The 27,944-nt window shown below is 30.0% G+C and overlaps 1 protein-coding gene across 5 annotated transcripts in view; it reads right to left on the minus strand.

The window, feature by feature from the left end:
- Nucleotides 1–2,464: 2,464 nt before the first annotated feature.
- Nucleotides 2,465–27,944, minus strand: part of LOC100164123 (GATA-binding factor A) — a 32,139-nt gene continuing 6,659 nt past the window's right edge. For 2 of the 5 annotated variants that reach the window (XM_001943318.5, XM_016807883.2), the window contains 5 exons: nucleotides 17,723–17,865; nucleotides 12,680–13,075; nucleotides 7,164–7,351; nucleotides 5,468–5,744; nucleotides 2,465–3,274 (listed from right to left, as the gene is read on the minus strand). In XM_001943318.5, coding sequence (XP_001943353.2) covers nucleotides 3,039–3,274; nucleotides 5,468–5,744; nucleotides 7,164–7,351; nucleotides 12,680–13,075; nucleotides 17,723–17,786 — 1,161 coding nt within the window. In that variant the 5' untranslated portion in view covers nucleotides 17,787–17,865 and the 3' untranslated portion in view covers nucleotides 2,465–3,038. Of the gene's footprint in view, nucleotides 3,275–5,467; nucleotides 5,745–7,163; nucleotides 7,352–12,679; nucleotides 13,076–15,196; nucleotides 15,516–17,722; nucleotides 17,866–20,143; nucleotides 20,507–27,944 lie in introns of those variants that run through there. The other 3 variants (XM_029487958.1, XM_008189077.3, XM_016807884.2) reach the window with 3 other exon arrangements.

Here is a 27,944-nt window from a genome sequence, read left to right on the forward strand (position 1 = left end):
GTAAGCCTTGTGGTTTCATTCGTTTACCGTCGCGAACGCTGACCACTGGCGGTGTAATGATAAAATAAATAGGTAGGTACTATATAATAATATTATGACGTCGCCGTCACCGTCTTTCAATTTTTTTCGCCTCCTATTGTCTCGTCCGTCGACCGAAACAGGTTCCGAAGACCATTCTAGTCGACAGGAAATAATGATCGTGGAAAAAAGAAGGAAGAATAAAGTTTAATAATTTATTGTAAGGCGGAGTCTGCGATGGACCAATAGAATGTTTTTTTTTTATTTTCGCTCTCTCGTAGTGTATTATTATTACAGTTGTTGTTAGTTGTATTATTCGTTTATTATTTTCCTTAATTTTTTTAAACGTCCACCATATTATTGCAATCAAATCGAACAAAAATAATTACCGTATTATAAATGTCACCTGCAACGAAGTGAATATACACACAATCGGTAGGTTTTTTTTTTTTTTTTTTACTAATGATATAATTTTTACTAAAAATTGTATTAATTAAAGATAATAATTATCGTTATATTAGTCTACTAATAATTAATTAGTTTTATATCATAATAAGAATACAATTTAGTTAAGTATAACTTATAAGCATTAATGATAATTGCTATTTATTATACAACTTTACATAACAGTGGTTGTGTATGCTAAAATAGTTATACATTAATAAGTACCTACTGTGTTTTTTTTTAGATTCTGAGTGGAACGATGAATGTATTGATTTTACAATGTTGTGTGTTTTTTTTTTAATTTTTTAATTTTTTTTTGTGTCTGTCATCACCTTTTAGGACAGTAAAAGTGTTTGGATTTTCTTCAACAGTACCTTTTCTGATAGGAAAGTGAATCTAGTTGGTACTTTGGGGGGTCAAAAGTAAAATTTTTCCAATAGTTTTCGAAAACGCCGTGAAAAACAAAAGAAAAATTAAAGAAAAACGGGAATTTTTACGTAAAATCTGTTTTCGAGAATCGTGCTACGATTTGTAGTTGATGTATAACGCGTTATAAGTACCTAATGGATACTGTGATACGATTAATTTGGAATTTATTATAGATACCTATAATTATTGGTCAATTTTTTTTTTTTATACCATAGATAAGTATATAATATATTATATCTTATACCTAGACTGACATACGACCGTGTCCGCTCAGAATCGTTTTTCTTATACAGTGATATTATATCATTGAATTCAAATTTAATACCATCCATTATACAGTGACCCACTTGTAACCTACTGTACAGCAGAGCGACATCCACTTACCCACCTTTTTTTTTGTATTGTTTGTTATTCTAATTATAAGATTAATATTACGGTAAAAACACATTAACCAAAAAAGTGGTCTCGTGCCTTATTGTATGTTGGTCATAGTTCTTGAAACTCGTGAGTACGTTTCATATTTCAGTACACTGCACCGTCCTTTATTATTCATCACTAAAAGTGTTGTAAATTACGATTCTGCCGTTTAAATTAAAAATTTAAAAAAATGTATGATCAATAGGTAAATAACCTACTCAATAAATAATTGCGTCTCTGAAACTTGTTTATTTTTTACACGTATTAAAAAGTTACCTACAGTTTAATCCTCATCTCTGCGTATCTAATACCAGATTGACATTGACATTCTTATGTCAACTATATTCAGTAGAAACAAGACGTATATGTGTACCGATGTGGGTATCTGTATGTAGTGTAAATACTCTTAGTTTTTTTTTCTTCTGTAGTTATGTCAATGCTTATAGAACCCACTCATTACTAAAGTGATCGTTGATTAAATTAATGAGAAATCGTCTAATTTCGACTCGTTCCGTGGTTGTTTCGCTTGGTTTTTTAGTATAGCAAAGAAATGCGCAATATATATTTTAATAAAAACGTATATTTGTGCACTACGTTGTTATACATCTGAAATATGTTTTTTTTTATTTATGATTTTGGTATAATAGTTCATTATTAAATACAAATTTTTTTCACCATGTTATTAGAGTAGAATTTATACATTAAGTCTGATAGATAATTACTATATGTTTAGTAAGACATATTATATAATATAATATACATAATGTTGGGGACTATATTTATTATAAACGATAGATACGCTCCAACCGTCATGCTTATAGTATTTTCTGCTACAACAATAACATTACGATGATAGCCATTTAATTGTATACAATAATTAAGTTGTAAATTTAATATATTACCTACCATATTTATAAAATAAATTTTTTTACATTTCATTAAGTATATACTATATACAATAAATATACTTACACATAATATAAATTAATAGTAAATCTAATATAATGGAAAATCGAAATTTAGCTTGAAAGAACATGTATTATCTTGGTCCCGGTAATAAAATATTATGTACAATTTTTAATAGATAAATAAATAGAATTTCGTGAGTATTAAGTAGTGTCGAGCGAAAACTGTAGGTACAGAAAATATAAACGAATCAGTAAATCGGTGAATTTTAATGCTTACAACATATATTATATACATATATATAAAATATACATATAAAAGACTAGACAAATTAAAAAACAGTTAGTCATTAAAAAGTTCTTTCTTCGTAAATACCTTTAAATTTTAAATGGGCGTTTTCTCAAAACTATAACGTCCGGTTGTGATGGCGCTAAAATTTAAACACAATAGAAATACACGACGTTATAAGCAATAACTATAGTTTTAAATAAAGTTTTAGGAAGATAGCGTGATACAATATTGAATTGCGTGTTCCAAAAATGCGCGCGTTTACGATAAATTGACATTATCGTTATATGCTTTTACAAACATATACAACTGCCTACGTATATTATAATATATTAATTTTGTTAGTATTATTGTGGATTTTAATAAGTTGAGAAATCGCAAGAAATCGAACTTTGTTAACTATATTATATATTATTATAATACATAATATATTTTATATGATAATATTATGATATATACGATATATACTATATAATTATGTACAAAATCCAATAACAGCGGCTGTTTCAGACTTCAATCTATATACAAGTCGGATTCTAGGACGCCATCAGCTTGTTGTTGACGTGTCCATTCAACAGGTGTTGGTAGTTGTGTGCCGGCACCGGAGCCTGAGGGAGCGGAAAACTGAACCCGCCCAGCTGGGGATGATGATGGCCGCCCGCCGTGCCGGGAAAGAGGAAGTGTTCCGCCGCCACCGCAGCGGCAGCCGCAGCCGCCGCTGGATCGTAATTGTGTTCGTGTTTGATTTCCACCGTTGCGTGATGTTTGTTCACTAAAAACAAAAAATACAATTTGTGTTAATTCATCTGTTATTAGATGGTCATGTGACTGATATATTAAACTTGTTCATATGACATAGGTAAGTTAGATATAAACTCTTAAGTACTTACAAAAAACATGAAATACACACACACATACTTATATACATGCAGTTATACACAAAAAATTACCAAATATGCACTTAGAGTGTCTAAGACAAAAGATTTATGACTGCATTTTTGAAATTTCGATTTTATGTTGTTTAATAATATTTTTAATATTAACTTAATAATCTATCTCTTTTTGTTTAATTTTGTCGCTTCCATATTATAATAAATGTCATCCGATATTCCATAAAAATATCATCATCATAAGTATTTATATGTAAGAATTATCATCTGTGGCGATGATGAGGAGTGCAAAGTTTATTGTGGGTAAAGCACACTGCAGTATTTAAACAATGTTAGTATAATATAGACATTTTTATTTTTGTGATTTTTTTTTCCTTTTGCTGAATTGTTAAAAAAAATACACTAAAACGCTAGATAATGCACACTCAGTATCATTATGCTCTAATAATAAAAACCCTTTAAATATGCTAAATATAATTTTTATCACAATTTTCATACAATTTCGGATTCCAGTTATGATTTTAATTCAAAGTATTATTATGATATAATTAATCACTGAAATTAATAAATTGTTGCAAGTTTGTTCTTTTTTTTTACTGATAATATACATGGTTAAAAATGTATGTTTATCTTATCTTAAGTTCACTTTTCACTATATGTGAAACTGCATTAAAGCATATAAACATTATACTACTAGACGTAACACGACAAGCCATGTCAGCCATAACAAAATAGATAGGTATCATCACAGTTGTATTAGTTTTTTTTCAGTATGCGCATCTTCTTCACCTCCGGTCCATGTCGTAGTTCTTCTCTTCTGATTAGCTGATTTTTTCTGTGTTATATATGTGTGCATATAATTGACAGCCAATAATAAAAGTGGAGAACTACGATGTAGGTGAAGTAAGAGTGGAGGATACATATCAAAAAACTGTGGCGATACATATCTATTTTGTCATGGTTTCATCGGCCTGACGCGAGTGCACTGCTCTTGATGTACAATGTACACAGCACAAGCGAACAAGAATTTTTTATCTTACAAAAATTATATCTGTATATAAAACTGCAACCTCTCTATCACGAGACTACACCACCCGCCCGAGACTTGTCCGGATGATCCGTCTAGTAGTATAATGTCTATAATTGTCTATGCATTAAAGTTTTGAAATGTTTTTCAAACGTAACTATGGCTGAACATGATAAGCGAAATCTGCTTTTTCTAATCAGCCACGAGAAATTCGTCATTCGAGTGGTCCGTAATCAATACAACATAAAAAATAGATCATATTATCTATAGGCACTTAAAGTTGATGCGGTAAATTAAATTTATTATTATTATAAATATATTGATACTACGCATTCACAAGGCCATGATATGAACGAAACGACTTATAAAGAATTTAAATCATAGAGTTGAATCAGAATCTACGAGTAATCCACGTACGACGGATCCGAATCTGAATTCACTGGTTTCAATGCGAATTATATTTGGTTTTATAACATAATATTATTTATTTCCATGATGCGGACACGGGGTGAACAAAATAATAAATATTTTTATTTCTCCGACTAGGTACTATAGTGTTAGGTACTTACATCCACAAAACCGTTTTCAGATGTATAATAATATGTAATGTATTATAGTTTAGTGCAATCGACTATCGAGTATTAACGCCGTTTATAGTGTAGGTATTATAGTTTTATCTCATTTCATTATCATATTATAATATAATATACAACTTTAAAGTTTTAATTATCTAAAACCTCTTATTTTTATCACCGTTTAACATTATTTTAATGACGAGACGTCTCTTGATATATTTTGTAAACTACTATAATTTCCTTCGTTGGTTTTTTTTAGCTTCAGGTCAATCGATCATTATTTTTTTTTATCACCCGGTTACACGCCTCAAATTGACTAGTGACTACACTCTACCACCTAATATATTCTCAGTTACGAGACTTTTGTTTTCGTATCTTTACGTTTCTTTTCTGTGTCTTTAAAATTTTAAATGCTCTTAAAAACTCTGGTATCATAATAGTATTATCGAACTGAACACGATGTTTACACCAACCTAATAGATCTATGGCCGCGGAAGTGGATTGTCTATGGTTCTCTACATTTGACGAACCGTTAGAGGAAGAGGACGACGACGAAGGCTGCTTCTTAGGTTTCCTCTTCCTTGTCTGGATACCGTCCTTCCTCATCGTCAGCGGCCTGTTGACGCCATGCAGTTTGTAGTACAGACCGCACGCGTTGCACACGGGCTCGCCGTCGTTGTTTCTCCTCCACAAGGTGGTCATTCGGGTGCCGCAATTCGTACACGACAGACCGAGACGTCTGTTGGATGCCTACGGAGAAAATAAATTTACATAAATTACTATACAACAATTGAATAATGTAATGCATTATAAATTTGAACACAACATACGAACGATTGAAACAAATCCAAAAAGTGAACTATACCTTATTTTTATTTTTATTTTCAAGTTTAAAAATTAAAACCACTAAATATGGGGGTAAATTGTTTTTACCCTCCTTACTCGCTCCCCCCTCCCGCCAAAAAAGTGAGCTACCTGTATTTAGACATATGACATATGCAAGAAGTACGCATATATTACAGTAATAAACATTAATTAGTTAATTGAGACTTCGAATTTCTTCAAAGCAAAAATGACAATTAGAAAAATATCATTAGAAATTCTTAAAACTAAAAATTAAACGATTTTATCTATGATTTCATAAAGAAATCATTGTAATAATAAAACCTCTTATTATCGCACGCGTGATAATAATTCAATTAGGGATAAAAACCTAGGCAAAACGAAATGCACACATTCTTGAGTAATGATTCAATAAAAACATGTATTGAACGGTGTTGAACAAATACATGCATGCATTCTACGTCTACGAATTTCCTTATATTAACTGCCACTGCGTATTATTATTGCCTTTGTGTGGCATTTTGAAATTTCAGCAACCTATGATGAAAAACCTAAAAAATAAACTCATTTGCACAGTAACCTGAGTTTCCACACTATTTACTGGCCTACGCCTAACGATTCAACACACTACATAGTCACCAACGTGATGTTCACTGTGAAACTGCAGTGTATATTAAAAGTATGTCAAATACAAAATTATATAAGTAATCTAAACAAACGATTATTTTAATTTATTTTAAAATATACTTATATTTCTATCAAATATTCGATAATTTGTGCTGATATCTTTGCCCGATAATTAATTTGCATGAGAAAGGTTAACATTTAAAATTACAGCCTAGTCTCGATAACTCAAATCTCAAAGGGAATAGAAATAAATTCGACTTATATGTTTTTCAATTTATTTACTTCAAACTCAAATTAAAAGCACTGCAAGGGACAAGAAAAAAATTCGAGTTATCGAGGTTTGAGGTATCAAGACGGGACTGTACCTATACACATATTATTATTTATATATGTGTTTTCGTTGTGCGCAAACGAGTTGTCAATTTTCAGGTAAAAAATGTTGAATGAGCGAAAATTTTGGATTTGAATATCATATAATAAGATACCTAAAGAAATGTATACATGAATTTTCGTGATTCGGAACAAAAGATGTTAAATATTGTAATTTATCATATATCACGAAATGACGGTCCTCATATTATCATAATATATTGCATTGACCAATATATGACTTAATAATATGACAAAAACTTTCAATACCTACACTAGAACTGCTTGGACCTTATTTTATGTACAGTACTATGAGGTATCTAAACTCACGGTCTCGAAGGCGACTAATCTCTTGGCCGGCTTGACAAGCGGTCTGTTCATGCCGTTCATTTTGTGGTACAGGCCGCATGCGTTGCACAGATAGTGTCCGGTGCCATCGCGGCGCCACAGCGGCGTGGAGATCGCACCGCAGTTGACACACTCCCGGCCGTCTCCGAACTGCAAATCCATTCCGGCATCTGAAACATGATAATAACAGACGTCGTAATCCTTGATTCACCACCTGTATCTCATTATATCATTTGTCACGGGGTATAATAATAATTACAATGTTTACGAGAGAATTTCGTATTTCGACCACGGTAATACGAACCAGGTACGCCTATATATACCTAATCTTCTTCTTCTTCTTTTTATTATTATTATTATATAGATAAAGGTACAGCCTGCGCGAATTCCGTGTGAATACCTTTACTGAAAGTTAATAATTAAAAGCAGACGCGACCGAACGTGTGACGTGAAAACAAATAATAATAATAATAGTATAGAAAAAATAATAATGTATAAATGTATTAAATAAAATAAAAAAAAGAGTATATACATAAGTGTGCGTGCATGAGTGTGTTTTAAAAACCTTATGGCGCCAAACATAAATTACCATACGAGCGTGAAGGGGGAAGGGGCGAGCAACCGGTTAATGCACTCGGGACTAATTGATCGTGTTTGGTCCCTCGGGTTGAGTAATTTGTCATGTTCCGATCGGATCGGAGGTCGGTGGGGTTTTTTAAAATATTTTTTTTATTTGTATTCCATAATATTATATTATATACACCTACAATAATAACGCCACCGCCGTCTTCGACGCGCCAACACACAACGACGACGACAATGAATATGAAGAAGAAACCGGTCATCGGGTCTTCGTGGTCGTCGTTGTGGTCGTGGTCGTCGCCAGCAAAACGGTAGTCAATCGGTAATCGTCTGGACCAGTGATCCGACTTGTGTGAACACAGACTCACACTCAAACATACGCACATGCATACCCCTTATATATATATAATATATATACAGGCCACCTATTACCTATACCCACTATACCTACCGGAGTATAATGCGGTGACATATTTTAATTTACAATCTTAAAGATTAGTTTTTTCATAAATATTTAACGTTAGGTAATCAATAATCATAATGCGTAATGTTACCTACATATTTGGTATACTTAAGTAGTTAAGTACCTATGTACTGTTGACGATTCTTAAGACAAACTAAATTATACTGTTATTATATTTACGATGAGCATTCTTTACTTTTTAAAAATCGCTAAAAATATTTATTGCGTAGGTACTTACGAATTGAAATATCGACTTATTTCAGGAAACGTTGTCGTCGTCGTCGATTCCCGATGAATGATAATTCTGACGAATTTTGTTTAAAAATATTAGCAATCGTTACGGAATTATTAAAAAAATACAGAGATGAATATCAGTTACGAAGAGACGCGAATAACCTATGTCCCTATACAATCGTTAAATGACACTACAGAAACAAACACCGTTTACTATATTATGTTTTTAAATGTCTAATAGTTATAGTTTTGAATCGGGACTATTTGTATAATGTTTATTCAAGAGTGCTAGATAATCTAAAAAAATATTAGAGATAAAGAAAAATAACTTATTGTAAATGTGATTATATATCATAAACATGATTATTCGTAAAAAGTTAACGTTGTTCAAATACTTTATCATTAAACTCATAATTAAAATGTCGAGAATCCGATTTTAAATAGTCCACTCCACAATACGTGCACTACTTACTACACACTATTGTACATAAAATAGATCGTATAGTTAAGTTCTCCAATCGTTCTCTTTTGCACTCTAATTTGTTTTTGAGTCAATGTTATAGTTAATAAAAATTACTCCAGATAATGTCATTATTTTTATTATTAATTATTTTGACAAGCTTAATACATTTTAATACTCAAGCACAAATTACCAAGCATATAGAAATATAGAAATATAGAAATAAAAATTATAAAATTATTTTAATTAAAGCTAATTATAAAAATGAAATAAAAATGTGTGTAATATTATATTAAAGCAAAAATAAATATGTATTAATACATCACAATTTATAATTATGGAGTTGTGTAGCTAAACAGATAAATAAATAATACAATTTAATAAAATGCATTATTTACGATAGTATTATATTAAGCTAGTAATATTTTACAACGATTAGAAATTTATATGAACCTACATATCAAAATAGAAATATACAATGTACTGTGTACAAAATTGTTAATAACAGTAAGTATCTAAGTACTAAGAGTCTAAGTATATACTTCAACGAGTATTATCTCACCTTAACAAATACTGATAATATTATATTGATATTAACGTTAATTTACCAATGATAATTTCAAAGAAAATACATACCTAGCTTAGGTACATGTAAAACAACAAAAACATGATGCGCAGAGAGAACGCTGACGAAATGTACAAAATATATCATTTTGACGAACAGATTATGTTAAAATATTATGTTACTGTAAATTATATTAAAACGGAAAATAACTTTATTCGCCAGTACCTACCTAACGTTATTGGCAAAAAACATAGGTACAATTATGAATTAGGTATAGTTATCGTTATAAACCAGATATTTATTCCAATCAACATTAATTAAATAGATATCCTGTATCCGAATAATCTCGTTATCACTATCAACGCTTCCAATTTCATTCGGTTACTAACGTGATTCACTAAAAACTTACGATAATTTCCACATTTGTATGCAAATAAGGTTTAATGGCCGACGAATAACGTTATATCCCGATTCAACGTCATTAACCGAAGCACAATATACTGTTATTACTCATATTTGTAATTTGAATAATAAGAGTCGAATGTTATCGCGAAGGGTATGTACAATTGCAATCACCCGGTAGAAAGAACTTGATAAATAGAAAATTAGTTTTACAGTATTTTTTACTTTTATTACGAGATGTAGTAAACAGTGCCGCGAATCTACTGAGATATACTTCATTACTCCAAGTTTATAATAATAAGTAGCAACCAATAATTAATACGTCGAAATTTAAATTATTAGTACGCGCATATCGGGCGCTATATTTGATCATGCAGTATTATCTCTATATTAATGGTAATATTATTATTTAAACGAAACGAAAAATAAAAGGCAGTTTATTATTATTGCTATAGTACAGGATAAGTTTTTACTAGACATTTTGGCATAACTGTCTATAGACAAGTAGTTAACCTACAGTAAGAGTAAAACGACGTTATACAGTTAAGATTATACAATAAATTATGTGTTTATATGTTTTGATGTTGAGTTTCAAGTTTTGTGTGAACGCATTACCTGTTCATATCATTAAAAAATTAAAACGATAAAACGATAAAAAACCCTATTTTATAAAATAAAATAAAACCTCGCTTCTTTATTTTCAACAGTTATTATTACTACCATCTACAAGAATATCTGAATACTTCGATTGAAACTAAATCGACATTTGATGAAGCATTATGCATAAATTAAAAACGTGTATTATTACTCTACAGTCTACCTGTCGCGGCTAAGACGCTAAGTTTTATTTTTGTTATTCTAAGTTTGCGTTTCTGAGAGCATTTGTAATTTGAACTCTTTTCACGAGTCACACAATATGAAATTTATGTGTGTTGTACAATTTATTGGTATATTGGTATAGATATATTTTTATTTCAAATGAGCCTAAAATAATTTTCGTACATAAGGAAGGTATGTACGCTAAAATATTTTTAGTACATTTTATCATTTATATATAATAATATGTATATATTATTATTATTATTAATACTATTTATATTATGGTATATTACAGAGACTGCATGGAGTATGTGCATATATATTGTGTATCTACATAATGTTTACTGAAATATTATATAAACACGACAGTGCATTAAGTGGTATAATGATACCTACTTATATAACAATAAAACAATTTAAGTTATCTAAGTAAAAATAATGTGTAAGTATATAAAAGCACAATAAACCTACAGACTACGGTGATCGATGAGAATCATCGAGATGTCCATTTCACTTTTTAAGATTGATTATAAAATCGTTATCTTATAATTATGTCTTACTTTTAATCATAATAATAAATAACCTAGTAATATAATATATGACCAACTGTTTTTCATTTTATCATCAATATTTTATTATAAATTGTTTTATAAAAATTAACAGTGACTTTTAAAAGGCAGTTAGATTATAATCAAAAGTATTTATTATTTACATATTCACGTACCACGTGTACATCTAAATAGTAAATATAAAATAATATTAACACATATCTATGTAATTTATAAGAAATATAGTGTTATCATTACTCAAACAATGAAGTTTGGATTATATTATTGATGATCAAATTTCTTATTTGGTCTAAGAACAAAAACACTATAGACAGTTTAATAGTGTTTTTATTTAATTAATCAACGTATTGAAAATTAATTATATAATAATAATTCTTCGATCGCTGAAATTTACAAAAGTAAAAAATGCGTTTGAAAATTATTTGATATTTAGACTTTCCCATTAAATCCCAAGTCTTATAAGTTATGAATCATAACTATCGAGTATACACATAAAATAATTAATCATATATTACTATCTTAATTTTAAATTGTAGTTAAATAAGTTGGTACGATAAGGTTTTGATAGAAAATTAAATTATTAAAATATAAAAATTAGCAGAACGAAAATTGTATTGTTTGATAAAATTATTAACAAATACAGATATATAATATTGTAATTGATTAAAATAAATTATGAATGACACATTTTCAAGAAAGTTTAGATAAAACTGTTTTCATGACTACATAAACAAAATATGTAATAATACGAACAGTATTATATTTTGATATTATTATTACCTGCACACGTATCAACGTGGTGACTATACACAAAATTATGTGTATTTTATGTTTAGATATTATAGTTGTATCAAAAATAGCAAAGTATGTAACTATTGATATAATAGAATTTTTGTCATAATATTATAGGATAAAGAATAGTTTTATGGAAAAAATAAAAATAATGTTTCGTACAATCGTACAGATGAAGAAGCACGATTTGGTAACAATAAATTAAAAATTCTGTATTATGGTCAGTCGTTAGTCGTTACCAAGATCGTATAGTAGAGGGTGTTTAAGTGTTAATTGACAACCACGATCTTATAATATATATATATATATATGACGTATTATGATTAAACCATAATTTAACACTATTGAATTATTGAATGCGATTTCATTCAAATTGTTCAAGCCATAATTTGAAATGTTCGAATTTAAACTAAAATTATTCTTGGACTTCTAGAAAGTTCGTGGGTTTTAGGAGAGAACCACCCATCTGGCCTTCTCTGATTATAATAATTAGTATAGCGACCAACGCTGGCCGAAAAAAATATTAATTATTATAAGCATCAAAATATTAAATATCAACAATCAAATGTTATCATTTGATGATTTCACATAATATTTCTTTATAATATGTACCGTATTGATGAGCCTGGAATGCGGCGGCCGTGGGGTTTGGCCACATGATGGCCGCGGCCGCTGCGGCGGCGGCGGCACTCTGATAGAATGGCGGGGTGGCCGACGACGGTGACGACTGCACTGGTATGACGTTCGAGTGGCCACCGTTGTTGTTGGCCGGCGAACCGGCGGCGGCGGAGACTTGGTGACTGCTGCTCTGCACCCGGGCCGGCGTGTTCTGCCACGTGTGCGTGGTGGCGCCTTGTACTGCGGTGCCGACCGTGGACGGAGTCGGCGGTGGCAGCGGCGGCGGCGGTGGTGCGCCGTACTGGTGGTGCGCAAGACCGAACATATTTGGCTTGGACGATGGCACGTACACTATTCGATCGTGATGGTAATGACCGCGGTAACCGTTTTCTGTAACCACAAAAATCAATACACGCGTTCAATAATAAAAGTACATAATATTATAAAGGTAGGTAATACATTTTGCAATGCGCCAAGCATTATATTAGGTTCTTGGAACGACACTTTTTAAAAATTACAAACATTTTAATAAATTTCGTTTTTTTTAAAAAAAAATTGATTATTTTATATCATAAATAATATGAGTTAACCATAACGCAATACATTTATGGACTATATATAGTTGTTATCGAAGTGTACAATGAAAAATTATTCATCAAAACAAATTGTTTTCACTTTAAAATTAAGAAAAAAAGAATTTAATTCATTGTGTTCATTGTAAATCACCGAGTAATTATATAATTTAAAATGAGATTAAGTGAATAATTTATGTTACCAAATAGTTGTTGAGAAAACCAATGAAAGTGTGTTGATAAGAGCAATTTTTATTAATGAAATAAAAAGCTCGACAGAGTGGCTAATGCAACATTGATCGAGAAAAAATAACCAATATGTACTGTAATTAACCTGCGTACTGCTAATGATTTATGGAAAATGAGTAATTGATAAAAAAAATTTTAAATCATTGTGAACGATCGTTAAATAAGAAATATCGGAAACCGGACGTGTTTCGCGGGTTCTTTAGGTTAGGTCATCTGGTTGTGCTGACTCGTCACCTCTTTACACATTTGATGCAATGCAAGAATCTCGGTTTATTTCAAAGGTAGAAAAGAACTCGGAAACCCAAAACACAATATGTACTTAATAACTAAAATGAATTGTCTGTGTAATAAAAAAAAATGGATTTCTTCAAAAATACATTGTTTCATATTCTAACGACAAAAAATACATGAATGTCATATAGAGTTTAGAGTTTTATATAATTAGTAAAAGAAATACGATGATTATAACATCATTATTAAAATTTAAAATTATAAAATTACAATATGTTTGTTGATTGATCTTGAGTCACAATTTGTGACCATACAAATTAATCTGAATTTAATCATTTTTTTTTTCAATATACACATTTTACAAAATAGTTAATTTTTTGATATTTTAGGGAAAATAACATTCACCAAAATAAAAACTTAATTCAAATTTTAATATTTTATTTCTTCTCCCTTTTGAATTCAAAATTATTTGATCCGGTCTAAGGTTATGGATAGGTAGCATAGAAAAAAAATAACCAGATGATGAGTGATAGCGTTTGTACGGCCATATAATATATTATAATATATACCAGATATTATACCTATGGAGCAATTAACAAATTGCATTAAAATATTTATTAGTAAGAATATGCATTATTTATCCACAGTTATTTATAACACTTGCTATTACATATATTAAAATTTCAAAAGATAATAACTTGTTTTATTTCCACTTTTTTACCAAAAATTGCTTTGAACATGAATTATTAATCATTTTTATTATTTCGTTCAGTTATTTTATAATTATATGTATATATTACGAGACACGAGTCACGACTTGAAATCGAAATATTTATTATCAATTTGGTAAACTGAATTCCTAATTATAATCTTTATTTTAATCTTTGTTTTTCAATAAAGTGTAATTTATAGAAACCATTAAAATATTAGATGTTAATCTACGACTTCATTTTTGCTTTTTAATATTGAAAAATATAATATCAACTATTATAAATGCTAAACAGTAAACATAATATAATATAGTGTACTATTCTGTTAATCTATTCAATTTTAATTGAATATTTACCATAAATACCGTAAATATGTATATCAAGACAATCTTATTGTAAATATAATATAATACTATAAATACTGGCTGTATACGTATAGTTTGACTAATATTATGTAGGTACCATCGATTAGATAACAGTATAATAATATTATAGTTACTAAATCGTTGTGAGTATTGAAATCGAAAACGAATATAGGAACGACTTAACACGAACAGCTGTTACAGCTAACAGTCTAGTATATTACCATACAAGTTAATAATAAATGAATAATAAGTTATAATAGATATATTATAATCTACGATATTATATTGGTATTTCAAACACTAGAAAATAAATCGAAAATTTATCTAGACTATAGTTATGAAAACCAACATTTAACTTCTAAAATAGTTATATTTCTCTCTTACCTTCTGTGCGCGTAGTTATATTATAATGTATATAAAAAACAGCTTTAAAAACGTACTTTTACGCAGAACACCAAACTTTTAAAACGTAAAGACTTAAAAATTAATTATCATGAAGGAAACTTAAAAAAGTAAAATGAAACATATTATGCCATCTGCGTTTACAAATTAGTTAAAAATAAAATTCAATAATTTATGAGCTAGTTTTCTACGTGCAGTCCGAGAGTGCAATAAAAACGTTTTCAAACCGTCCGCGTCGCGACGACAGCTAATCGCGTGCGTAATCGCACACAGCGGACTAATGATAATTGTCGCGTTTCGTCGCGATCAGAGATTGCCTTTAAAAATTAAAAATACAACAATATGTCAATTGTATAATATAATATTATATTGTTTGATAAAAGACGGGGAAACGAGTCGGACCAACCAAACGCCGCTGTCCCACGTGATATTTTAATATAAATACATTTTACATTTATATATTATTATTGTGTATGTGTTAAGATGTGTTAATGTCTCATGTACACACACAAACCATATAATATTATATACATCAATCGAAATCATTTATTATAACGCCCTATAAGTGTGTGTGTGTGTTTTTATTGTTGCAAGAGCGGGGCTCGCGGCGGAACGACGTGTCAAAGGTCAAGGCGTAAAAATCGAATCGATAACGCAACACAACGTTTTCTTAATCGGTCTTATCGGTACTTTTTGATTTTTATAATGTGTTTTAATCATATACAAGCCTAGTATAATATTTCACTTATGGCACATACAAACCGAATGCCAACGAGCATATAAACGCATACAAATAACGATAATATAACAACACAATTTTTCCGATGATATGAAGATAGCCGATAAGTATTGAGACCAGCCCTCCCACCAGGCCCACCTCCCACCACTACGAGACTTTCAGTGAAAGTCCATTTTTTATCATTGTATTTTATCGACAAATTGCATAGGTATATACGAGCATTTTCAATTTGAATACCAACCGTTCATTATACTGTGTGCAGGTGATATATTATGTATCTCAGATAGACTTTGAAAAAAGTTGATAGGTACTTAATTAATATCAGGTAAACTATAATCACAAAATTTGTAGGGCTCAGAATACAACAATGACGGTGTATCTATTCTAAAAAATACCTAACATTTTTAGTATATTGATCTTGTTGTCGATATATATATTGTTTAGGTGTTACTATAGGGATGAGTTGATGGCTAATAGTAAAATGTTTGATGAGGTACCTAATTGAGTTTAACATTCAAGCGTAGGTAGCGAGGAAATATATTATTATCGTCTTCTTATTTTAAAAGATACCATACACGTAGGTATTCCTGCAAGTAAGTACCTAGAGGGCTTTTAAAAACTTTGGTGAACTCCCGGTTCTAAAGCCGCCTGCCGATAGAGTTGTATAATGTATTCGATTGAGTTATTTCATTACTATTTATCATTTGAATTCTTTTTCCACCACGTTCGGATGGCCAATCAAACTGTGACTAAATTATGAACTTAAAAATATCTACAATAATTTGCATATAAGTAGGGAGTGTATATCATTCCAATCTATATATATATATTTAACTATTAACTTTTTACAAAATTGATTTAATGCATTATGAGTGATAAAAAAAGTAAATATTGATACATTATTATAACCTCTCCGATAAAAACAAATGTATGAAATAAAAAATGTCCACTGTTGCAGAATATGTTTATTATCATGAATAACTAACTGACTGCTCCGACTGTGTAAATAATAAATCGAATCGTCGAGACGATGACGAAAAATATGTTAGCGACACGAATGCGAGGGTAGACCGGTTGGATATTCCGGTGTATGGGTACCACAGTATATAATGGTCGGGCGTAGACAAACTGGCAATTAAGGGACGGAGAAACTATGTACGTAAAAAAACAACGTTCAACCCGACGTAATGGATACTATAATATAAGGTTATTAAAAATTATTCATCTGATGCTTGGCACCTGGCCTGATCACCTGATCACCTGATCTTACTCCATGTGGTTACTTATTTTGGGGACATGTTAGAGATACAGTACCCCTGATACGTACCAGTGTACCACCATTATCATCAACCACAGATTAGCTGGGGTCAATTACAACGGATATGCTGGAGCAAATGTGGAATGAATTTGGTTATCGATGAGATGTTAATAGTATGATCGAGATAAGTCATATAGAACATATAAGTTCTACCACAAGCAAAATTAAAAATATTATTCTTTTATTAATTAATGTACCAATCATCACTATAAACCTAAAAAAAAAAAAATGTCTAACCACTTGAAACCTCATTTTGAACAACCTTGAATGTATAATATTATTACTTCGTATGTTTCACGTGAATCGGTCGTTTTCTCGCCGACTTAATAGGTGGGCCTGATATAATAAGTAATAACGACCCTTGCGTGGTCGATGCAAGGGGTGACAATAGCAGGGTTCGGCGGTGGTGAAATACCAGGGTGTGGGTATATACTATACTATTGGTACTTACGAGTGTCACTGGAGACGACACCTGCGTTGGTGCCGATTGTGCTCGTCGACGAACATTGGAACATGACTTCATGCCCGATCACGGGTTATTGTATCGCGAACCGTTGACCGCGAGTGTCACGCGGGCCGCCGTGAATTCTTCGCCTGGTCAACACGGATACATCAATTAATATGCTGTTATAATTAATGTTGAATATTATTGTTTTTACGAAATATATCTAAGCTGGGCAAGACACGCATCGTGTGAAAACGTGTTACATTTACGTGGTGTGTATATGCAAAATACCTATCTATATATGTAATAATATTAGGTAATATTTTTTATATTGTGATAATGCGTAGCGTTCGGACAGAACTGGCTGGTTGGCTGCACGTTATTACCTATACCTGCTAAATGTTATATCATTATATCAATATACAAGAGTGAGGGTAAAAAAGTCGTTCCGGGACATTGTCGCGGTGCACGTTATAAGATAACCAACAAATAACCATAAACGATTAGGTATACATGTACAATTGTGTTATTATATAATTGTATGGATATGGTCATGTGGAACTACTACCGGTGGAAAACCGACGACACGCCGCCTTCCGGTCCAAAGGTGTACGCGATGTAATAGACACGGATGATCCACTTTTCCGCCAAAATAAACCTCTCCATTTACCGCGCCAAGTCCGTCTACCACCGGTGCAATAATATATATATTTCCACGATAACTTTCAATTATTATATTTTCCATCGTGCTGAATGTACTCTTATCTCACGGACTTCAACACAATAACTAAAATGTAATGGGTATTGTAAAATCGGTAGAAGATCAATCCATATGGCAACACTTTATCTTAATTATTGTCAGATGTCGCATGTATTGCGACGTAATCTTTCCTCTCTTTTCTATTAATGTAGAAAAGGCATGATTGTGAACATATTATTATCTACTTGATCTATAATATAATATTTCAATTCTTACAATAAGGGGTTACCAAAACATAGAACTCAAATTTGTGGTGGTGGAAAATGGAAATTCATATTATTATGCTGGTGGTAAACGGAAAGGTCGATTTTAGCGGAAAACGGTGACGCCTTTTATTGGCTTCAAAGTATTTTCGGAAAACCCATTATCCGAGGACGAACCTCAGCCAATCCCTAAGCGTCGTCGGTGCCGATACCTTACAATGTTAGAATATATAGACTATACTACTATTATAGTATCCCTTATGCGTTATCATGGAACCTAAATCCATGTTATGTAAGACTACTTTTGAAGGGAAAAAATAATTTGATCGTGATCATGATTACGCAGATTGTACACCAATAACCGCCAGGAGATTCTTAATTTGTCTATTAAATACTTACGTGTTGTTTACGCGGACGCAACGATATATTATTATTATAACATCGTATATTTGCGTCGCTCGTTGTAATATTTCGGTAGGAATGTACTAACTTGTAAAAACAAGACTCATATATTAAATGTACATAAATAATACTATTATATTACATTATATAGTATACCAACATAATATATTATTATTATATATATAATATAGAGGCGCGCGCGTGCATGTATGTGTGTGTGAGATAAGCTTTTAACGAAGGGTTACGTCATGGCGACAAGGTATATAATCGGCAGAGATAAGTATATAGGCACCTATAGTGCTGTGAAATATGCTGGTGCACACTAGGTTCGGACAATTAATGTCAGTGTGATAAGAAGGCTGTTTTCGTGTACATGGATATAGATAAGGTAATTCGGTGTGGGACTGTGGGCATTGTGTTTCAAAGAATAATTAACTTTAGTATACTACACGGGCTGGTAGGCAGCCAGACAGACATAATATATAGGTACATACTTCTATACAAATACATATATATATAGGTAAGCGTCGGCGCTACATCGTTATCCGGGTGCCTAGGTAGTAGGTTTTTATATTATATATTATATACCTACAATATGTACTCGCAGTACTGCAGGCGATAACGCTAGTACAACTTACACCCATCATCATATTATTATTAAAATACCTATACGATATAATATTGTATTATCGTTGTCCGTCGTGAACTTGGACAATAATGGTCAGCTCTGTGACCCGATAAAAGAGAATTTCTATTACTGAAATTTATTATACGTCTAACACTGCAAGACAAAAGCTGACACACCTCACCCTATAACTTTGAATCGGGCTCTTCGAATACACAACTATAGGGCGAGTGATTTGTACCACCCCCGAGTCGGCGACGATCGATACAATATTATATTAAAATATATTCGACAGGGTCGATGAAGAAATACAATGACGTCGAAAATAATAATAATAATAATAATAACGCGTATTTACTACTAGCCTTTACCCTACTAAAAGTTGGATGCAATCAGCTAACAATAATATTAATAACAGCTTTACAGCCTTAGTATACCTGTAACGTACATGTTTTATGTGTATATTTTGGCTCTAACTGTCGTGTTGCGATACTGCAGATGTCCTCGAAGCATCAGCTGGTCGAACGATTGCGAGTTAACGAGGTTTTAAGTTTTAACCGATCGCTGGTAAAAAAAAATTCCAGTAATATTTATAATTTTATATTTCAAACGAACGGAAAACTAAGAAAAATAAACGAGTATTACAATATATTATATTATATTATATCGTACACGAAACGTTTTGTGCAGCCTTCGGAGGTTTTAATCGTTCTTTGACGAACGCATATACGAATGAACCGATGCAGTGCGTGATGGTTTGGGCACGTTAATCTAATCGCTTAATAGGTTACAGAATAATCAGATAGATGTTTCTAATCTAACAGTTTGCTGATGAATAATAAAAACCTAAGGAAAAAACTCGTTAAATTGTTATTCCTCATCGTCGGCGTACACACACGTTGCACAGAAACTGTTTTCGTATATTATTACACGATTGTAATAACTACTAATAAATGAAAGCATCAAATAATAATGGTACTATATATTTAATATCCATGATATATAGTAATGACCAATGGTTAATGTGGGTTTGACCTTTGCGTCTGGTCCGTTGCGGATTATTGTGGACCGGCCAAACGAGAGAAGACTGATTAAAATATCTGAACGGAGCGGACAAAATTCGTCCGACGCTATTATGGTGTGTGTGCATTATAAAAAGTATAATAATATAATATTATACCAATCATACGGGTATAAAAAATTCGTAATTAAAATACAGGTTTATTAACATTATTTCAATAATTTATTTTAAATTCGCTTTTCGTATTTATTGGCTCGGCCGAATGCGTTTTGGCAAAATGACAGGTCATTGGTGATTTTTCTGGGAATTGGATTGTGTTTAACCGTTGTTAATTAACTTTTTTTTCAAATAATTTAAATGTTTATTCGGTTTCTTAAGATGAGCATAATATTTTTTAACCAAATAACACACATTATGATTTTATTTATATATATAATTATTAATTATACATAGTACCTAATACCTATGAACCGTGAGGTCCAAAGTCACAATGTTCGATGCACTACCTATTATATTATGATATGTTTAAACTAATGATATTTGATCGTACGATTAACTGAAATCAGTAATCGGCCGGTACAATGGGTAAAATAGAAATCTATTTGATTAAGTGCCTACCTATACCTATTCGATATCGAGTTTTTGAGTATTTGTACGAAAATGCTATACATCATATACCTACTATATAGGACCAATGTGGTTTTGTATTATTATAGTTTTTATTCCTATCAGTTATTACTAATTAAATTAACGAAAAAAGATATCTTATCAGTAATATAATATTGTCACGTACTCCGTTGATTACGGCAAGCGTCTATAATATTTTAAAATTTAAATTAAAGCACTTTCTTGTCACCCAATTCTCTCCCTACAAATTATAATACTATATGTAATATTAATGATTATCATAAGTAGGTAATTATAAAGCAACAAGCATAATCTATGTAATGAGAATATGTTACACATTTAGATATAAAATAACTATTCGAAATTGATCATCGTTTATTATTAGGATCACCGATATCTAAAATATGTGCAACTTAAGATTAAGATAATAGAAGATAGAACTGTTTTTCTAAGAAATAATAAATCGAAATTATAATTAGTGTCTTAGTGTCGAGTAATAAACTCCGTATCGGTATAATTCACCGCGATATAATTTAAATAATCTGTAATTATATTTTTATTATCAGTGTACAGTTGAATTATTAAAATAGGTACCTACTTTTAAGATTTTGTTTGTTTAGGTTTGGTTTTATACCACGGTAAATCTATTCGCTACGGTTACGACATGCGTGGTTAACCCGAATACAGACATTTTTCAGTTCGACTATAATAGAACTGGTCGGTTGGCATATAATTTTTAAAACGACCTTTTATAGATTCTGATCGGGATAAATAAATTACTCGTATGATCTCGACAACGTGAATTGGCTTTATTCGCATAACATTATCACCTATAGCTCGTACTATTATATAATGTTATATTATATTATTATGTCTATACAATTAATATGCAACACGACAACAACATTCTGAAATCAATCTAATTGATATTATTATTGTCTAATATTTATAAAACAACCCGTGAACGTAATAATATACATTATTATTATTATTATGACGATTAAATACTCTGAGATATTATGTAATAATAATAATTTATGTTCACAGAATTATACGGCCAAACAATTGGACACACATGAGTGTATTAACGCCGGTTGTTGTATATTTTATTTATTTACAATTTTTTTTTTATCAAATAAGGAAACCAACTTAACTGTTTACGATATTCTTAAACTGGACACTATTTAAAACGTTACATATTATTAGGTACCTGTATGGAATTGTTTGTATTGAATATGAATAATATTATATTTGTCATCATACGTTATGCTTTTGTTAGATGTTCAAAAAAACATATTACATACATGCGCTCGGTGAACGTAAAACGGTTTAAAACTGAAAAATCTTATATAATATATATATATTAGATGTATTTATACCTATGTTTATAATGTTTATATATATATAAATGACAAGGATATGTATGTGTGGGAGGTACCCTAATAACATTTTAAAGTATGTAATTGTGTACTCGTGGCCTATTGGTATATGTTCTGGGTACTAAATATGTATGTAGATGTGTGTGTGTGTGTGTGTGTGTGTGTGTGTGTGTGTGTGTATGTAAATATGTTTAAGTATGTTTAATAATGTGTATATGATATAGACTATATTATTGTTGTCTTGTAGCGCCGACCTAATAAATAAAAACCCGTCAGTGATTTAAAAAAAAAGGGCGAACTGTGTCTCTTGGGCGTAATGATATTTTATGGTTTTGAGACAAACGCAATAAATATCGGAGTCTATTTAGGTTAGTAAATAGTAATAGATTAAAATGTGCAGAGATTTATGTTTTCGTCACATGTTATACAAATAAACAATGTCTTCGGTTTTTTTCCTTCAAAAAACACATAAAAAGTGCAATTACAAATTACAATCACAGATTACCATTATAAAAAAACGTAAAAAACCCACGTCTTTGATAATTTGTTAATAAATTCAGTACAGTGATGAAATACTTTTAAATTTACAAAAATTAGAAATTAAATATTACGAATTTATTCCACACAAACGACCGATTGGCTTGCAGCTCGCACATATTAAATATTAATATATTATATTATAAAATCTAAACAGTAAACAGGGTTATTAAAAATTACGATAAACTATATCACGTACTTAATATATTGTAAAATAGTATACTCATATCAATATATCCAAAGACATAATAATATAATATACATTATATTATGTCTATGCTTATATCCATTAGGTGTAATATAATGATTACCATAACAGTGTAATATTATTAATTTATATTTCCGATTCAAAAGATTAATAAATAAATCATTGAAGAATATTTTATGTGTGTGTAAAATTAATTAATTAAATTCGTAATATTAATTTCATACTGATCTGACTGGGTCTACACTCTACCGAACGCATATGTAGTAATTAATAAATGGTAAATACTAAATAGGTAGGTAATACGCATAATATACATTATACCTATATAGTTAATTAATATTAACACATGAAATATTACTTGAAATATCTTCGAGCTATAATAAGTAACTATTTAATCTTAATCTTAATTTGAAAACACAATTTGTGTTCTTAAGGTAACTTTGTATTTTAAAAATATATATTTACAGTCTTATGAATTTAGTACTTACACCTATTGATCCCAAAATAGATATTAATTATTAAACACGCACGAAAAAAAGATTATTTTGTTATCTATACGTATTATTAAATACTTGATAATTTGAAATCAATTTGAAATTAAATTGAAACATTATTTATTGCTTGGTATTTAAATTGAATCTTATATTATATTTTAAATAAATAATATTATATACATATGGTTCAATAGTTGGTTAACATTATAAGTAGGTATATTTTTAAAATTTTATAAGCTTCATTATGACGTTATTAAACATTGTATTTTTTCAATAAAAATATGATACTATCGTAGTATTTTATCAGATCAGGACGAGACGACAAGTGTTTTGATAATCGATTAAAAGCCAAATCATTGTACATACTTATACCTATATTATAAGGCACAGAAAAAAATATGTTATCATTACCACTATGCTTGATAATATAAATTATAAATTTTTTTTATCTATAACCATTGTTTTTATCACGTTATCATTATAATTTGTAACGTGATCCGGGTATTGATAATGATTGTGTAGATTGAACCGTTTGCCGTCTACGGGATTTGTCAAAATGATTATAAAATGTGACATTATAAACGACTACAACAGTAATGACCTAAAATAACTTACCAAGGCCATAAGAAAGGTGCTGGGTATAAAATAAATATATTATATATGTGTCTCCGAGGTTTATGGTTTATACCTATGTATATCAATAATCAATAGAAATCATACATAATATTTCAATCTGACAATCAGTTTGACGTAAGTATACAAATCTAAAAAGTATACCGAAAATGGATTGAAGTATCTATAATCAACATGTATTATGCATACCTATATATGTATTATATTATTATATTAAATTGTATTGTACATTGCAATATCAAACAAACCGACAAGACTTCTGACAATAGTGAGGAAAAAACACGTTTTTAAACAAAAATAACCATTCGCAAATATACAGACAGGTGACGCGTATTTTATTATTTTAATGCACATAGTAATATCACCTCAATGCTGTTATTTAAAAGCATACCATAAATCTATAGAAAATTTATACTATACAGGACAAGTTTTAAGTACCTACATAGACATCATCGATGTATTAATATTCAGCTCGAATCGAAAATTCAAGCACCTATGTCGTGTTTATATACAAAAGGATAAGCTCGTCTTCTGTTTTTAAAACTTAACTATAAACTATGCAAGTGTGTGTGTCATTAACAGATTAACCACATACACATTGATATTATTAATGTACGGGCCAAGATGATTGTGTTAGGATTTATAAATTACATATATATTTTTTAATCTCATTCGTGTGACCGCGTAAACCGGTCCCAGCAGTAGCGTATAGTGTTATTTAAATCGTTGTGACTGATTTAAAAGTTATTTGAATAACATTTTTTTTTAACAATCCGTCAACAACCAGGAAATCTAACCTAATACGATTTTAACGATATGAATGTATTGGGTATTATGAACACATAGTTTCTTGAATGAAAAATTAATGATTAGAGTACCTACCAATGCACATACTTTCCTGTTTTGTTATTTACTTCATAATAAAATATGATTAGATCGTAAATAAATGTTCAGTAAAAATGTTTTAAATGTAATAATTTATTGTAAAATATCAATGGAATATTATAGTATATAGACACTAAAACCCAATGATTCGATCAAATATGATATTTCTAGTTCTCAGTTGAATTATCTAAATCACCAGAATGAAATCATCATGATATATATTTATAATATGGTAATAACTAATAACCAACAGTTAATTGTTCTCACAATATCGATGTAGAAGAATCGAATATGTTATAAACTATAATAGCTCAAAATATTATAACTATATGGAACTAATTTAATATAATATTTTTCTGTCTAAAACAGTTTCATAAAAGTTCACATTGTCCAATTATTTTAATTAATTTACGTTATATAAATACACAGTGATAGGTTACTTACTCGGTTGTAAATATATTTAGGGCCATATTCACAGCCGATGCTTAAGAAAAGAAAAAATATTACTTAAATTAAGGTTGGTCGTGACCTACCTTAAGCACTGTTTTTAGTTATTATCATATTATTTTTATTTTTTAAATTATCAAAATTAGCTTAAGCAATACTTATTCATAATCATCCACTATGAATACGGCCCTTAGTCTATAACAAACACCTAAACAGTTTTTTTCAAACCAACTTATTATTATTTGAATTATAAACTAAACAATTATCGTGCACTTATTATCATATATCTAATTTTCAAAAATAAACAATTCATCTTTAAAAATAAAATATTAGCTTTAAAATAATATAAAATAAATCCATACTTGTCAAAGTTGTATATAATTTCCACAAAATCAATTTGTAACTGATGAATCTGGACTTTTGTCTTTATTAAACTATTTTAATACATTGGTTACGTGGTCAGTGTTTTCCACAATTAAGTTGTTTGTCAAATTAGTTTATCTTGTATCATACGAGTAGGTATATCAATGGTATATCGTATATCAATGGACAATTACAAGTTTGATAATATTCCTAAAGACAGGAAAACATATGAAATTAAATATTTAAACTTAATGTACCGGAACTAGTTAATATTTACTTTAGGTATAGTGAGTATTATAATAATGGTTGCATCCAAAAACCACACACTTATCATTTCGACCCAAAAGGGTAGACGAACACTATCTTTTATCGGTTCATTGTAAAATAGCAAAATGGCACACTATTTTTAATACCAAATAACAGAATAGATAAGATAATAAGATACTGTACAATTATCATGCTAACACGTTTAAGTCTTTTATTAGTCGCCCCTCACCATTGTTGGTGTCTTGTGTATAGTTTTATGATATACCTATACAATATAAATATAGTGGTCAAAACGTATATTATGATTTTTAACGTTTTCATTTAAATATTTTAAATTATAGTGTATATCGAAATTATTACACAATAGAAATAAAGGGGGAAAGTGTACTTGATGATTTTAAGTACAGAAAATTTAGATTGCGTAATAGTAAAAATGTTGGGAAGAATTTTTAAAAAAAATTTGAACCTTTTACTTTTAAATTTTAAATTAATATCTTAAATTTTGGAATATATTAACTGTAAATAAATTATTTTTAAATAAATATAAATAGGTAATAAATAATAGATTATATATCATTATAAAGTGTGCAGTTTTTGAATACACCTATTAAAAAAGTGGGTAAGTAGTTGTCGCTCTGTTGTACAGTGTACAGTAGGTTACAAGTGGGTCAACGTGTAATGGATTGTATTAAACTTGAATTCAATGATATAATATCATTGTATAAGAAAAACGATTCTGAGTGGAGAAGATTTGTCAGTCTGGATATATTTTATATTGTTATTATTTAATATATCCTGTAAGTTGAATTATATTATAATATTATTATTTTTTATTCGTTTCTATGATAATAAACAAATCGTTAGAAATTAAAATCCTATTTTTAGCGGTTTTTCGTAATTTGTCGATGGTTTTTCCCGTGGCATTAAATAAATATTGAGAAAATCGAAAAACGACCTTTCTAAAGTACCATCTTGATCCAATTTGCTAAAATATGATGTAGTATATTATGTTGAAATCAAAGCACTCCTTCTGGTAGAAATTTTGTATACAGGGTATAAAAAATAATAATAAACACCATTGTAAAACTACTAGCTTCTTCGCTCCGCTCAGAATCTAAAAGTGTGCAGTTTAACCTATTAAATGTGTCCGTTTTAACCTACCAAAAGGTTGCGGTTCTTGGAGTCAACGCGATTACAATTAAGGGGATTCGATACCGTGATTTTCTGTTTTCGTTTAACACACGCATGACATAGTATTTTAGACGTGTTTTTTGCCAAACATACCAATTGATCTAATGAAGCGATAAGAATTCTGTAAACAGATTTGAATTCGTCATCCAGTCTACTTGAAATCGATTTCCCACATTTTTGATTTTT

The sequence above is a fragment of the Acyrthosiphon pisum genome, chromosome A1, assembly GCF_005508785.2.
Source record: "Acyrthosiphon pisum isolate AL4f chromosome A1, pea_aphid_22Mar2018_4r6ur, whole genome shotgun sequence".
NCBI lineage: Eukaryota > Metazoa > Arthropoda > Insecta > Hemiptera > Aphididae > Acyrthosiphon > Acyrthosiphon pisum.